We start from the raw sequence: 14,904 nt of genomic DNA, 5'->3' as shown, positions 1-14,904 counted from the left end.
AAAACACACCTGGAGTTCCCGTCATGTGATCGGAGGCTCCAGAGTCAATAATCCAGGGGTTGGGTGTGGATGCCAAACAAGCCATACCTGAGTGTGCAAAGGTAGCTGTGTTCTGCTGCGACTTGGATTGAACAAACCTTTCATACTCATCCCGAGGAACACTCACCATCTCCTTGCCTGGACCATCTGAGGGAGTAGAAGGCATCGGGTCAGCTGACCGGTTCTCTTGTCTAGAGCTGAAACTGGTGTCACTAGTCATGGCATGGTTGGCCCACGTCGAGGGAGGACCATGTAAGTCATAGCAGTAGTTAATAGTATTTCCATCCAAACCACAATGAGTACACTTCCGTGGACCCGAGCCACGTCCTCTACCACGAGCTCCCCCTGAATCTCTGCCTCCAGTACGACCACCACCACAGATATGTGTAGGTCCACCACTACCACTCCTGCCAGGCTGGGCTCCTCGAGCCCCACTTCTGCCACCTCGACCTCTCGATACTACAAATGCTGATTTATCTGAGACATTAGAATCCATAGATCCAATGGAAGCCCTCCGAAGACGAGCAAACACCTCCTCTAAAGATGGAAGAGCAGATCCCCTTAGTATCTGGGCTCGTACTGGTTCATACTCAGACTTCAGCCCCACCAGAAACCATGTCACATCAAGTTGCTCTCGCTGTTGCTGTTGAACTTTGACATCATAAGTGAGAGGATGATAGACGTTTAACTCATTACGGATATTTCTCACACTGGCATAGTACTCCTCAAGGCTCTGATTTCCTTGTTGCAAATTGAAGTATTCCTGATACAGTTGATATACCCTAGTGGTATTATCTTGACCTGAATACAGTTTCTTATAATGATCCCACACCTCTTTGGCTGTGTCAAGAAACATGAAGTTCACACTGATTCTGGGTTGCATACTGTTCCACAACCATGTGATGATCTGTGCATCTTCCTGTTCCCAGTCTTCATACTCCTAAGAATTAGCGGGGGGTTTCTCCTCTCTTATGTGCTTCACTTTCTTCTTCGCCTTCAGAAAAACCTCTACAGACTTGGCCCAAGGGACATAATTCTCTCCATTCAGTTTAATGGAGGTCATTTGGACATTCAGGTAGTCAGTAGATATCATGACACTAGGTTTACTATCACTGTTATCTGCCATTGCCGAACTCCCTTATCACTGAATTCTGAGCACTACACACTGCACACTACACACAAACACTTCACTGAAATCTGCACACTGATTTCAAAGTAATAAATGCTGAGAACTGCAACACCACAAACCCTACTCACCGAAATCTGCACACTGATTTCAGCAATATTAAATGCTGAAAACTGCAACACCACAAACCCTACTCACTGAAGTCTGCACACTAATTTCAGCAATATTAAATGCTGAAAACCACACTTGTAACACCACAAACCCTAATCCACAGCTACCAGAAGTTTCACCATTAAGTAAACACTATTGCCCTTCGAATCACACACAAACCAGAATAAACCCTAGCATACTGCAATCTGAACACCCATCATACGAACTGTAGTACACCTCTCATGTATTCCATAACAGAAAATATGCATAAAAAAACTTTACCTCATCGCCTGAAGGCCAACCACACGAAGGACTGAGACACCACTGCACCACACGTACCAGCCCTAATTAGGGCTTAGAAACCACAACAACCAATCACCAACGACACAATCGGAGGCATAGGAACCTCCAAGGGAAGAGGGCGATCACTCCTTTTCAGCCCTTTTCCCGGTCTCCAACTCACAGCTGAGAAACCCAAGAGAAACCCTAGTTCGAATGCGTAGAAGACAGAATTCTAGCAAGTCTGATTTGTTTAATGTGGCTCTGATACCATGTTGAATTTCGACCTGCCCTAGAACTCTGTCTTGTTCGTTGACTGTAAAGTAAAGTGAACAACAAGAAGTAGGAGAGGAAAGAAGAAGGGAGAAAAGAGAGAAGCTGTGGTTCGAATTGGAGAAAAAGTTATCCCTAGATTCGGCCAGACCTGTTATTATATTATTAACTTATTGGAAAAGACTTAAGTGTCCTTATTTAAGTAAGAGGCACTCGAACTAACATAACAGTACACATCAACATTCTCAACAAGTACAAAGACCGAAATATCCCTTCACTAACACCACCAACAGGCTGGAAGACTTTCTGGCTAAGCAAGGAGTGCATAGGGTTCACTTATCCTGGGCTTATTTGTCAAATTGTCTTGTCTTTGAGGGTGCAACTCACACCTCTTTACGGATATCTTATGATGTATCCTGTAATGGTCTTATATAATCTTCTTTTTATCAAAAACTGCATCATTTCAATTCATTAATGGATCAAAAAGTGTACAATATATAAGAATTACAAGAGAAAGAAGAGTCAGTCAATGAGAGAGAAAATCTCTTATTTCTCCCCCAGATTTTCTTCAATTACAAGAGTGCTCAGAATAAAGAATCTCTCCCCACCCTTTGTTTTGCTGATACATCAGCTAATGAGTTAGCACACCGTTTATCCCAATTGAAAGATATTTCCATATCTCTTGTCAACCACCTTACTTTCTTCTTTTCATTACTGTAGATCCAGAACTTTGAACCTTCTCATTGTAAACATCTTATTACCAGTTTGGAATCTCCCTCAAAAATCAGCTTCCTAATGTTTAAGTTTTTTGCTCTTTGAACACCTTTCACCAGTGCCAATACTTCTGCTCTAAGGGAGTCCCTTCCCCAGTTGGTCCCAAGTAAAGAACTAGAAGTTTGCCCTCTTCATCTCCTAAAACCCCACCAATACTTGAAATACCTGGGTTTCCCAAGCTGTTGCCATCAAAATTAAGTTTAACAAACCCTCTTCCCGGAGGAGACCAGTAGTAATTGGTGATGGGGGCTTAGTTGAGCAGGAACCAATCACTTCCTTCCACTTTATAGTGAACACATCCATTGACACATTGGTAACAGTATCCAAGGATTTCAGCCAATGTACTCTTCTGAAAATGATTAATTCCATTAATTCTTCCTTGCTTCTCTCCTTCTCTAGAAAAATTCTAGAGTTCTTTTCTTTCCAAATTGTCCATAATATTGATACTCTTAAGCATCTCCACATAATTCTTCCCCTTTTCTTTGGCTAAATGAAGAAAGGAGCAAGTAAGCTTTGAATATTCGCTGGAGGGATCCACCTGCACCCAAACAAGGCCAAAGACCATTCCCAAATAAAAGAAGGAACAAGAGATAAGTAAGTGACAACAGATCTCACCATTGGCCTTGCATAAGGTACACCAATGAGGGGATAAGCCCCAATTTGATTGTTTTCTTTGGAGTATTAAGTATTAATCTTTTCATGAGCAACTTCCAAATACAAAACGCCAATTCTAGGAGGAACAGACTTACACCAATCCTCCTTAACTGGAAAAGAAGGCAAAGAGCTAGAGGATGGTCGGGACAAGGCTTCATAGGAGCAATAGAAGGAACCTGAAGGGGTACAAGTCCAAATTCGGTTATCTGGCTTAGAAGGATCAAGAAATACATCTTCCAACTTTTGTAGTAAGATGAGTACGTTTTGGAGTTTAGAGTCTCTTATACCCCTCCAGAATCCCAAATCTCAACTGAATACGTTGCTCAAATTTGAAGGAACCATGAATCAAGAAATGGTCTCATTTTTGGGCCAAGAAAGTGCAAATAATGATGGAAATTGTTCCTTCAATGAGGACCCCAACAAATTATGTTCCCAAAATTTAACTTTGTTACCACTACAAAGATTGTAGCTGATAAAAGGAGAAAAGAGTGGTAGTACTGCATTGAGGGCTTTCCAAGGAGAGGCCCAATTTGCCCTAGCCGAAGTTCTAGCATCCTGGTCGTTGTCCAAGAGCCTGTGAATGCTCACTATCACTTTTGCCCATGGTTTATCCCTATTTTGCGGCATTCTCCATAGCCATTTCCCCAAGAGATATGTGTTCCTCCTTTGTACATTACCTATTTCCATCCCTCCTTACTTTTTTCCCCTACTAACCACCTCCCAACTAATCCTATGGTTCCTCTTCCCTTCCCTTGGTTTCCTGTAAAAAATCTCTTATTAGATTCTTTAATCTTTTACTCGATCTTACTGGGATCTTGAAGATAGACAAATAATAAATTGGTAGATTGGAAAGGGTTGATCTAATCAGTGTTATTCTTCCACCTAGGGAAAGGTATCCCTTTTTCCAATTGGCTACTCTCTTAGAAAATCTTTCTACAATTGGGTTCCAAAACCCTACCTCTTTTGGATTCACTCCTAGAGGTAATCCTAAATAAGTCAAATGCCATTGAGCAACATTGCATCCTAAAATGTTAGCACACTCTTTGACCCCCCCTCCTCCATCCATATTTATTCTAGCTATGCAACTATTATCAAAGTTGATTTTAAGATTTGACATTCTCTCAAAAAGTTGCACCAAACATTTTAGGTTCCTAACCCAATCTAACTCATCTCCCTCACAAAACAAAATGGTATCATTTGCAAACTATAAATGAGTTATTGGCATGTCATCTCTCCCACTCTCCATCCCCGAATTAGACACCTCTAATCAGCTCTTAAAATGAGTCTATTTAGAACATCCACTACTAATGTGAATAGAAAAGGAAAGAAAGGATCTCTTTGTCTAATTCCATGCTCGACAGAGAAGAAAACTGTCTTTGTGCCATTTACTAACACCAAGTAGTGACAAGTCTTTAAGCACCCCCAAATCCATTTGTACCATCTCTCCCCAAACCCATATTGCCTTAACACCTCAATCAGAAACTGCTAGTCAACCAAATCATATGCATTATCCCAATCTTTTCATTTCCTCCACACACTCATTTGCAATTAGTATTTGCTCAATAATTTCTGTCCTACACAAAGGCACCCTGATTTGCCAAAACAAAGGAGGGGAGAACTTGCCTGGTTCTTAGGGATAAACCCTTACCAATTATCTTGTACAAGTTGTTCACCAATCTTATTGGTCTGAAATCCATGGGATGATTAGCTCCACCTTTTTTAGGAATCAAAGCAATAAAAGTAGCATTCAGACTAGGATTAATAATTCCCCTTTAAAAGAATTCCTTAAACACCTCCAACAAATCACCCTCAATTATATCCCAATAGTCTGATAAAAGGCCATGGTGAAAGCATGCGACCCTAGGTGGCTATACCCTTAGAAACTGGATTAAATTGGGACTTAAGGTTCAGAAGGGCTTGAGAGACAATGAGTGTGATTCTCTCCTTGTCCTTTTGTCAAAGTAGGAAATGGTTTACTTGGACCAAAATGGCCTTGATAGTAGAATTTGGCATCCAGGTTCAGATGGCTTGTTTTCCTGTTCTTCTTTCTTCAACATACTTGCCTAGTTGGATAGTGTGGGGATAAATTTCCTTGTAAGAGAAATATGGCGCAAACCAATTCCTCCTAAAGTACAAGCTCTTTGCTAGGAAATGTTCCTAGGGAAGGTAAACACTTGTGATATGCTATAGAAAAAAGGCCAAACATGTGCCTTTCTCCTCATGTGTGTGTTCTTTGCAAGGCTTGTGGTGAAACCCTTTCTCACTTCTCTCCTGCTCATTTGTTTCTTGTATTTAGGACTATTTCTGTTCTCTCTTTGGTTGCAGATGAGCTCCCCCACAAGACGTAGTGAGCCTTTTCAGCCAAACTTTCTTGAGGCAACAAAAGATAAGGGGAAGGAAGATGTATGTGGAAGGTAGTACGTGCAACTAGGGGTGTCAATGGTATTCGAAAATCCGATTTCGAATTCGAGATTCGATATAATTGAATCGAATTTGAGATTTGATATAATTGAATCGAATTTAGATAATTTGAATATTTAATCGGTTGAATTCGGATACGATCTGATTCGATTTGATAAATATCTGAATTCGACCGATTATTTAATTCTTATATATAATATATAAAATTTTTAAATGTTTTATATATTATATATAATAATTAAATTATATAAATAATTTATATATTTATATGCTTTATATAAATAAAATATTTATTTTATATATTTATTAATTACCTAAAATAATTAATTAGTCGAATTCAAATCAAATCGAATATTTGAATATTTAATCGGATTCGAATTTGAATATAAATTTTTGATATCCGTCGGGTATTACCTGATCCAAATCAAATTCGATCCGTTTACACCCCCTACGTGCAGCTGTGGTTTGGTCTATTTGGGAAGAGAGAAATCAGAGGATCTTCAATAAAAAAAGTAAATCCTTAGAGGAGGTTATCGAAGTCATTAAAATCAGATCAGTACATTAGGTTAAAACCTTGGAACTATTCAAGAGTGTTCCCATTGATGACTTCTTAAGAAATTGGAGAGAAGTGGCACTCTCAGAACTACATAGAGAAAATATAAGAATGGAGTGGAAACCACTAGGTTTAAATAAGCTAAAGCTAAACTTTGATGGTAGTTCATTTGACAATCTAGGAAGAGCATGAATAGGGGGAGTTTTTCAAAACCATCAAGGAGTAGTGAAGGCCTTGTTCTCAGGACCAATTGGTTTTGTTGATTTGGTTCAGGCTGAATCAAAAGCACTGTTGGTTTAAAATGTCCCTAATTTCCCTAATATTTCCACGACATATTTCCATTTCCATGGGTAGCGACACAAAATTTTACCAGAATTGACATTTCCTCAATTAACACTACCAACACTATGTGGAGTACAACAAATAGTTTCCACAACATTATTTCCATGTCCACTTCCATGGGTAGCGACATTAAATTTTATTGGAATCAACATATTTCCCAGTGAACACTACCAGTATTATGTGGAGTCTAAGAGATAGTATTATAACATAAGTTGGTACAATATTGTAAATATGTTAAGTAACAATTTTATTGTCCGCCTAACTTACATGATTACCACTTTGAGCTAGCTCAATATTTATTTCAAACATTAAGTTAAATATTAGTTTTTTGTTTGTGTAATAGATTATTTGGTTGATTTATTACAACCTTTTACATTTTCTATGAGTTAAAATTTTGCTTTAACTCATTTTATCATGAAGCTCTGAACCTTAAAGTTTACAGGGCAACTTCAGAACGTATTCTTTTGTCTATAATCTTAGTTTCTTAGCTTTGTTTAATGATTTGCACCAAGATAATAATTTAAAAAGGTGTGCCTGTGCTTCTTTTATCATTTCATAAAATATCATTCTATATTTTGCATATTTTAAAATGTTTCTACCATGTGTATAATTTTTACAATATTACCATACAATATTTTTGACATGTTTCTTATATTTGGATGACCGACATTTCCACTGATATCGACATTTTAAACCTTGACTGTTGTAAGGACTGAAGCTTGCTGAATAATTAGGGCCATGGGAGTTGGGAATTGAAGGAGACTCCCTTCTGATTATAACATGGGCAAAGCAAATTGAGTCAGCACCTTGGAAACTCAGATTCACTTTCGGACAGATTGACCAACTTGAAATGAAATTTTACTCTACTTTTAGATGGGTTAAAAGGGAAGCTAATGGGTTGGTGGATGTGTTGCCTGCAGGGAGCTGATAGACCATCCTTATTTTGGGCATTGTTGTAACCTAGTGCTTATGGGATTTGTATACCTGTGACTTAATTTCAAATATTTAAATTAATAAATGAATTTCTTTGCTGGTAAAAAAAACCATGTGGCCCTGACGTCTTGGATCTGGCCATTGAGAATACAACTTCCTTAATCTCTTTCTGATCAAAGGTCTTTCTATCCAAGCTTTAGCTTCCTCAGAGAGACAAGGCCAGTCCAATCCTTCAATCCCAAATTTTTCACCAAGCATCCTTCTAAAAATTGATTTTAAATGTTCCATAAAGGCTCTAGCAATCTCCCTGGGTTGAGTGACCACCTCACCATCAACTTCCAAACTAGACACCAGGTTCTTCCTTTTTCTACCATTTGCCAAGGAATGAAAGTATTTGGTGTTCATGTTTCCCTCTAACTAATCTGTAAAATATCCTCCAGCTGCTTCCTATCTCCCTCTTATTTAATCTTTAATAAAATACTTTTCATTACTCATAAAAAAAAGCCATTAAATTGGTTGCAACCTGTTCCTTAGTGGCTCTATGGAATTTGGGGGTGATTACTGTATCCCTAAATATTTTATTACATGACTATTTTATTCAATAAAAGATGAAGCAATAAGCAGATCAGTTCAGCCACTTGGGGTCCAAAATCCTCCAAAAGACCATGGATCAATTTCTCTATTTTATTGTTGATGTCACTTATCATCAATGGGGTTATAATCAAATGCATCATTGTAACAATAATACTGATAGGTATGGGGGTTTAATAACTGGCTATAATGATTTTACGATTTCTTTTATTCAATATTTATACTTATCAGACTTTGCTTTTTAATGATTTTTTTTTTTTTTTTAATTTTGTCTTATAGGCCATGATGGATGAGGAGATCCCCCCATCAAACACCACAGTCATCAAAGAGGCTCATCCAGAACCTGAGGAGGGCACAATTGATGGAGTAATTAATTATGTTTTTTCTTTAAATATTACTGTTTTTTTTAAAAGTACCTTCATGTAAATGGTGGTTAGCATATACAAGTGCTAATAAGTGTCTGTCATTAGATTCTAAAAAGGTTAAGAAATATTGAGGCTCAACTGCAACAATTGCAACATCTTCAAGCCCTTGAGTCTAAACTAAAGAAGCTAGAGCAATTAATAAGCACACAATTGATGGAATGCAAGTCAGAAATGCTCCAGGGGTTCACTTCACTGTCACTCCAAATTCAGAGATCTTCTACAATGCCTGAAGCCAACATGACTCATACCGAAGAGGCAATCAATTTCCAGGTATGTAATCAATTTGGCAGGTATTCTCCCACATACAAAGCAGTGCAACCTGAATGGGCTGGGACGGGCTGAAGGCCAACCCAATCCTAATCTTGGTAATTGAATATAAGGCTTAGTTCTATTCTCCCATACCTTATCATTGTCCTCTTGCTCTAGTTCCAAGGTTCAAAATTTCGATACTTATCGGGCCGTATCTGTTGTTATGTATCGTATCAGTGGCTTCTCGATACACCCCTACAGTGGGTGTTTCGGGGTCTGGCCTGGTTCACGGGGTAGATGGGCCTTAAACTGACCCCTCTGAACCAGTTTGAAAGAAAAACTAAAAAAAATAAAAGTGAGTTAAGATATGCCCCAACTGACGTATTGGCCTGTATCGATATTTTGAAACTTGTCTAGTTCATTTCTTATGAGGTCTTTGAGCCTACTTCCAATCATATTCCATATTTTTAATCCCTCTTCCTCTTACTCTCACCCCTAGCCTTCCTAACTACATCCACCCTATCATCAGCTTGTGGCAATGTGGTTTACTTTGATCCTGGAATAAGAGCCATAGACATGGAGCAACAGTTAGTGGCTAAAATTGGTTTCACAAGTTTACCTGGTTCCAAGTGGGGAGAAGGCACAGGTTGTTTTTCCTTCTCAGGGGTATGATCCATATTATTCAACTTGCTTGGTGTGTTAGCCTGGGAAGGTTCAAGGGGAGAAGGCACAGACTGTTTTTCCTGCTCAGGGGTATGATGTGTATTATTCAATCTGCTTGGTGTTTTAGCTTGGGAAGCTTCTATTGAAGTATTAGCCCACTGACCACTTTGGCTTGTCATTCCACCATAACTAGGAAGCTTCTGTTGATTATTTGCTCGCTGACCACTTACTCTAGCTTGTCATTCCACCATAACTAGGTTCTTCCTACTCAGCCTTGAGCTAGCTGAGATAGAGGTTCGATGATCTTCGATTTGGGAAGATGATGGACCAATCTTCCGGTCCCCCATTGGTTCCTCCGTGGTTGATCTCGTGTGACAGATAGACTTGACACATGAACTAATAAGCTCCAACTTGTAGGTATTTTCAGGTGACTTCACCACTTTATTACAAAAATAACCACCAGGCGTTGAATGGGACTTAGCCATGCCTCGGTCCATATTACTTTTCTTTTGATTTAGGCCCTATAAAGGGTTAGAGTTAATCCCTCTTCTAACAGCTTCTACATACATGGTGTGAACCCCCCGGTTTGAAATATTTTCAAATTTCTTTAAACGGTTTTCCATCCTGTGTCATCCTCGATCTTCCCCCGTCATCAATTGTTGGCTTGCCATTTTTAACTAGACATTCAAAATTTTCCTTTTTTGTTCTCTTCGTGTTTTGTCAACACCCACACCCTCATCCAAACTCCACCCGTGAAGACGTCCAATGTTCTAGGAACATCCTCAGTTTTCACTCTAGGGATTATCAACTCTACTATGTGGAGATTGGAGGTATTAGAGGATATAAGAACACCTCAAAGCATTATAGCAATCTTCTCAAGGATTTTTTCTAGAGATTGAAGGGAAGTCCCACCAATTTAATACCAAAGGAACTATCCCTCAGTTCCTTGCTAATTTTTTTTTTTTTTTTCGCCAAGTAAAAGTAAAAAAGAAACTGAATGCAACCTCAATGCAGGTATTAAGGTAACACCCCCCAGACCACACAACAAGAACAACAAAAACAGAGAAAGTGAGAGAGCACATCATTTTTGCAATTCATCTCCTTATCCTTTGGTACCTCCTTAGGAGAGACCTCACTCGAATCAGACTCATCCCTTACAACTTTCTCTGACAAGTCCAGATTGATTGACTTCTCCTGGTTAGAACCATCTTGATGAGGCTTATTTCTGATCCCATTGGATGAGAATGAAGAAACCGAGCAAGATTTCTCCTGACTCGAAGGACTTAGTTTAATCCTTCTTTTGTAGATCTTTTTATACTTGTTGATCCCGCTCCCACCAGGCCCTCCTTTACCCTTGAGAAAACTTTTGTGGTATGCACTACATTGAGTTTGCTTGAATTTCTGGTCTTCTTTGGGATTTCCAAAGCATCACTATTTTCTACTACACTCGCCTCTTTTCCACTGCAACCCAAATAAACTCTCAGCCTTCCAACAAACACTTCCAAGACCCAGTAACCGGTGTCAATCCTATGGCCCTCGACTTGACTTACATTCTATAAGTCAGAGACCTTCTTGCCCTCAACTTTTGGAAGACCGTCCCTTTCTTCCCTATCCTCCTCCCTCCTCCCTCCTTCCAAACCTTATGATTGCCCTCCACCTCCTCTACCCCCGCCTCCACCCTAGCTGTACTCATAACCCCTACTCCCAGATCCTTCTTTGAACTTCCTCCCTGTTAACTATAAACAGAGTCCCTAAACTCCTGGCTTAACTCCAGGCACGACGAGAGAAGTTTTGACTCTTTCTTCTCAACCCCTGGAATGAGTGCCAGAGCAGAAGAAAAATCTTCATCACCACCTCCTTGAGAACGCTCCTTAGATCTTGAAGGAACTTTGAGATTGAAATGACAAGGCTCAAGAGTTCGATCATCAGAAACATCAGCCGCCGGAAAACTGGTATTTGAGGCATTCTGAGGAGACCTTAACTCTGCCCCCTTCTTGAAGACTCTTTTCTCAACTCTCCCCCTTCGGATTCCAAGAACATCTCCATCTAAGCTGCTGGTCCCATGCCTCTTAACATCAGACCATTTTTTCCTTGAAGCATGGTCCCCACTATTTGTATTCTCCAGATCCTTATTTGAGAAATTAAAAACTTTCTCGGAAATGACCCCCTGTTTGAAGACTCCCACCACGTGTGCCTTTTCACAAAAGAACTCTTCAGATCCTAGCTACAAAAATACACTTTACCCCCCCCCTACTTTTCCTGCATCTACCCTATAACTTCCGCTTGACCCTCCAACTCCCTAATCTTTTGCTTTCCAACATCTTCCTCCTCCCGACTTGCATTCACAGGATCAGCCAGCACCCTTTTTACCTTTGCAGAGCAGTTTGACTCCTCGATTCGATCAAGCAAGACCATTGAATCTTCTTGAATCCAACGAAATGGGATACAGCCTTCAACCACCAGCCTCAAATTGTACTACTCTCTGGCAAAGTTAATGCTCAGGGGGATTAGATGTACTACTTCAACCAGGATTCTTGCTGCCACCAGATTTTTTAGTTTATATGTTTGGGCATCCACTCTTCTAAAGCAACCACAGGCATTTCCAATGGCATGAAACATATTCTGGTTCCAAGCATGGAGCGGAATCCCAAGGACGTTAATCCAGACAAGACTCTTGCTCCTGATTTCTCTAATTGCCCCCACTAGCGGATTCCATCTACCCAACCTGAGTTCTGGCGACCTGGACTTTGAAAATCCTCCATCCAGAATTTCATCTTCTTCCTCCTTGCTATGGAAAATGAAAAGAAAGAACCCTGCATTTAACTTTCTCACCTGGACATCCTCTTTTGAGCTCCACTCCGATTTGACCCATCTTAAGACTTCCTCTACATCAGGTTCAGAGTTAATGAATCGCCCTACCAAGCACTTCTCTAGCCAACGTACCCTCTCTAAAGTGCCTTTGCTCAAATTAACGTAGATATAGGATATAGTCTTGCTCTGGACAAAGGTTACACCTAATTCAGTTTCAACAGTAAAAAAATCCACTGCTTTGTCTATACCAACCAGAAGGGCACACCTATCGTCAAAAGGAAAAACAGACACTTCGGATTCAACTTCGAGTTTCTTCTTAATTTCTTCCATGATAACTCCCCAATCATTCACCTCCATTTCTGCTTTCAAGACCTAAATTTTCTCCCAGCTAACTTTGTTTTCCTGTAAGAACAGCTTCTGTATTTTATTGGAGTTCAGTAATACAAAATCCTGCACCTTCTCTTGCACGCCTTCCTTCAACCCGCTTTGCTGCTCCCAGAATTGCTCGAGTTTTCTTTTGACTTCTCTTTGGGAATTCTTGAATCCTTCTGTTCTATCCTGCACTCACTCAAAACATCCTCTTCCTTTTTTTAACAAGAAGCTCTGCTGCTTTTCCCTCTCCATCATCCATTCCCGACCCCTCTTTCCTTCTGGAAGGCAAACTAGTTGCATCTTAGTATTACCAAAAAATTATGAAACCGCCACATGCCACTCCTTTTGATTACATTGCAGTTCAACCTGATATCTCCTTCTGTTCATTTCTAGAGAGCTCTTCCAACCCACTTTTTTGACAGAGAATACTGCTCCGTCGATAAATCCTTTCAGCCATCGTGTAGCTTCACCAATTAGGTAAATACTTTGTCTTACTGCTTTTCTAACTTTCTACGAGGCTTGTCCTTTCCTTTTTTCTTCCTTCAGTAGCATGCCACTCCTTTTGATTACATTGCAGTTCAACCTGATATCTCCTTCTGTTCATTTCTAGAGAGCTCTTCCAACCCACTTTCTTGACAGAGAATACTGCTCCGTCGATAAATCCTTTCAGCCATCGTGTAGCTTCACCGATTAGGTAAATACTTTATCTTACTGCTTTTCTAACTTTCTACGAGGCTTGTCCTTTCCTTTTTTCTTCCTTCAGTAGAAGCGTCTTTGCTTCAATCACCACTTCTTTCCATCTTGCGGCAGAATGGAATAATCTCTCATTACCTCGGACTTCACTCCTCAGCTCATTCTGTTCCATTCCTTTGATGGGATACAAGCAATTACACACCCTGATGAAGATCTTCAGGCTAATGTTGCTTCATGGACTTTTCTTGGCATCACCAAATTCACCCTCAGTATTCTTCTTTTCTACTGCCTCCTTCATTGAACGCTTAATACTGCGCTTATGGTGGGGTACAAAATTTACAGCTCAGAATTAATTTCATGGCACTAATCCTTTGGGTCTTTTCGTTCAAAGTGAAATTAATCTTTGTTTTCAAAGGCTTTCATAACTATATACTGGCTATGCATTTTATTGTCTACAGACAAATGTGGTGTTTCCACATGCTTCAGATTTTCCTTCTTTCACCGAATTGGAGAAAAAAGCAATTGTGTATGCTTTATTTAACCCCAATGGACCACTTGAGTAAGTAAATATAGATACCCAATATTATTGTTGTTGTTGTTATTCTTTATTGTCACATGTAGCATCAAATATTCCATGTAACAATATCCTTTTATATAGTGAAAATTTGGTAATTCTATGGACGTCTCACCTAACAAGGTCGGAGCTTCTCTGCATGAGGGATGATAATCGGGTTTCTAGTGCTGTAAGTTGTAATCAAGACAAGTTAAGGTGATTTATTTGTATATCTATATAACAAGGAGTTAAAATAACAAGCTTCGTTTATTGTGCAGGTTGTGAATTGCATGGTGGATGTACTAGTGCATAAACAGTTAGCTAATGGTTTGGTAAAACGTCATTACTTTCCCACATATTTTGCGGTAAGTTTTCAATTCATGCATATACTAAATCAGTAAGATGACTTACCATGTCTTATCTACCAATTTTCCTAATTGTAAATACAGGAAAAAATTCTAAAAGATGAACCCCCAAGTCTAGAGGAGTCAAAAGCTTTTTATCAAAGTCTACTTAAATATGATCTATTGCAATGTGAATTGGTATGTCTTGGATAACCCACACAATAAATCAATTAATTTGAAAGTACAACTAACTATAACATTTTGCATACAGTTATTCATTCCCCTTTGCATTGACTCCCACTGGTTCGTATATGTCATAAATCTAAGGGACAAGAGGGTGGAGGTTCTTAACAGCTTACCAATGTCTGGATTCACTATAGAGCTCAAGTATCTTCCTAGAATGGTTTGTATTGCCGTAAATATTGTTTTAAATGTTCTTGTCATCACCTATTGCTATGTGCTAATCAAAGGTTGGCTTTGATTTCTAGAAAGAAACTTGTAACGAAATACTGAGTAGCTTGAGTGGAAGACCCATGGCAATTACAGAATGGCCTGTGCTACTTCCTGAACTTCCAATTCAAAAAACCAAGTAATTGATTCAATAAATGAAGTATTTATTATTAGCTTTGGCATTATTAGTAACTATAATGGGTCAGGCG

General features: G+C 39.3%; 1 protein-coding gene across 5 annotated transcripts in view; it reads left to right on the top strand.

The window, feature by feature from the left end:
- The window catches only part of LOC104611441 (uncharacterized), a 70,483-nt gene that overhangs the window by 31,531 nt on the left and 24,048 nt on the right, over positions 1-14,904 (top strand). For 3 of the 5 annotated variants that reach the window (XM_010278480.2, XM_010278479.2, XM_088899942.1), the window contains 8 exons: positions 8,415-8,501; positions 8,606-8,830; positions 13,807-13,907; positions 14,007-14,091; positions 14,180-14,266; positions 14,351-14,443; positions 14,517-14,648; positions 14,734-14,834. In XM_010278480.2, the coding sequence (XP_010276782.1) occupies positions 8,415-8,501; positions 8,606-8,830; positions 13,807-13,907; positions 14,007-14,091; positions 14,180-14,266; positions 14,351-14,443; positions 14,517-14,648; positions 14,734-14,834 (911 nt within the window). The remainder of the gene's footprint in view (positions 1-8,414; positions 8,502-8,605; positions 8,831-13,806; positions 13,908-14,006; positions 14,092-14,179; positions 14,267-14,350; positions 14,444-14,516; positions 14,649-14,733; positions 14,835-14,904) is intronic. The other 2 variants (XM_088899944.1, XM_088899943.1) reach the window with 1 other exon arrangement.

This window comes from Nelumbo nucifera, chromosome 3 (assembly GCF_055504915.1).
Source record: "Nelumbo nucifera cultivar China Antique chromosome 3, China Antique-T2T, whole genome shotgun sequence".
Classification (NCBI taxonomy): domain Eukaryota; kingdom Viridiplantae; phylum Streptophyta; class Magnoliopsida; order Proteales; family Nelumbonaceae; genus Nelumbo; species Nelumbo nucifera.
Note: the sequence above shows the minus strand (reverse complement) of the source record. Positions and strands in the feature narration are given on the sequence as shown.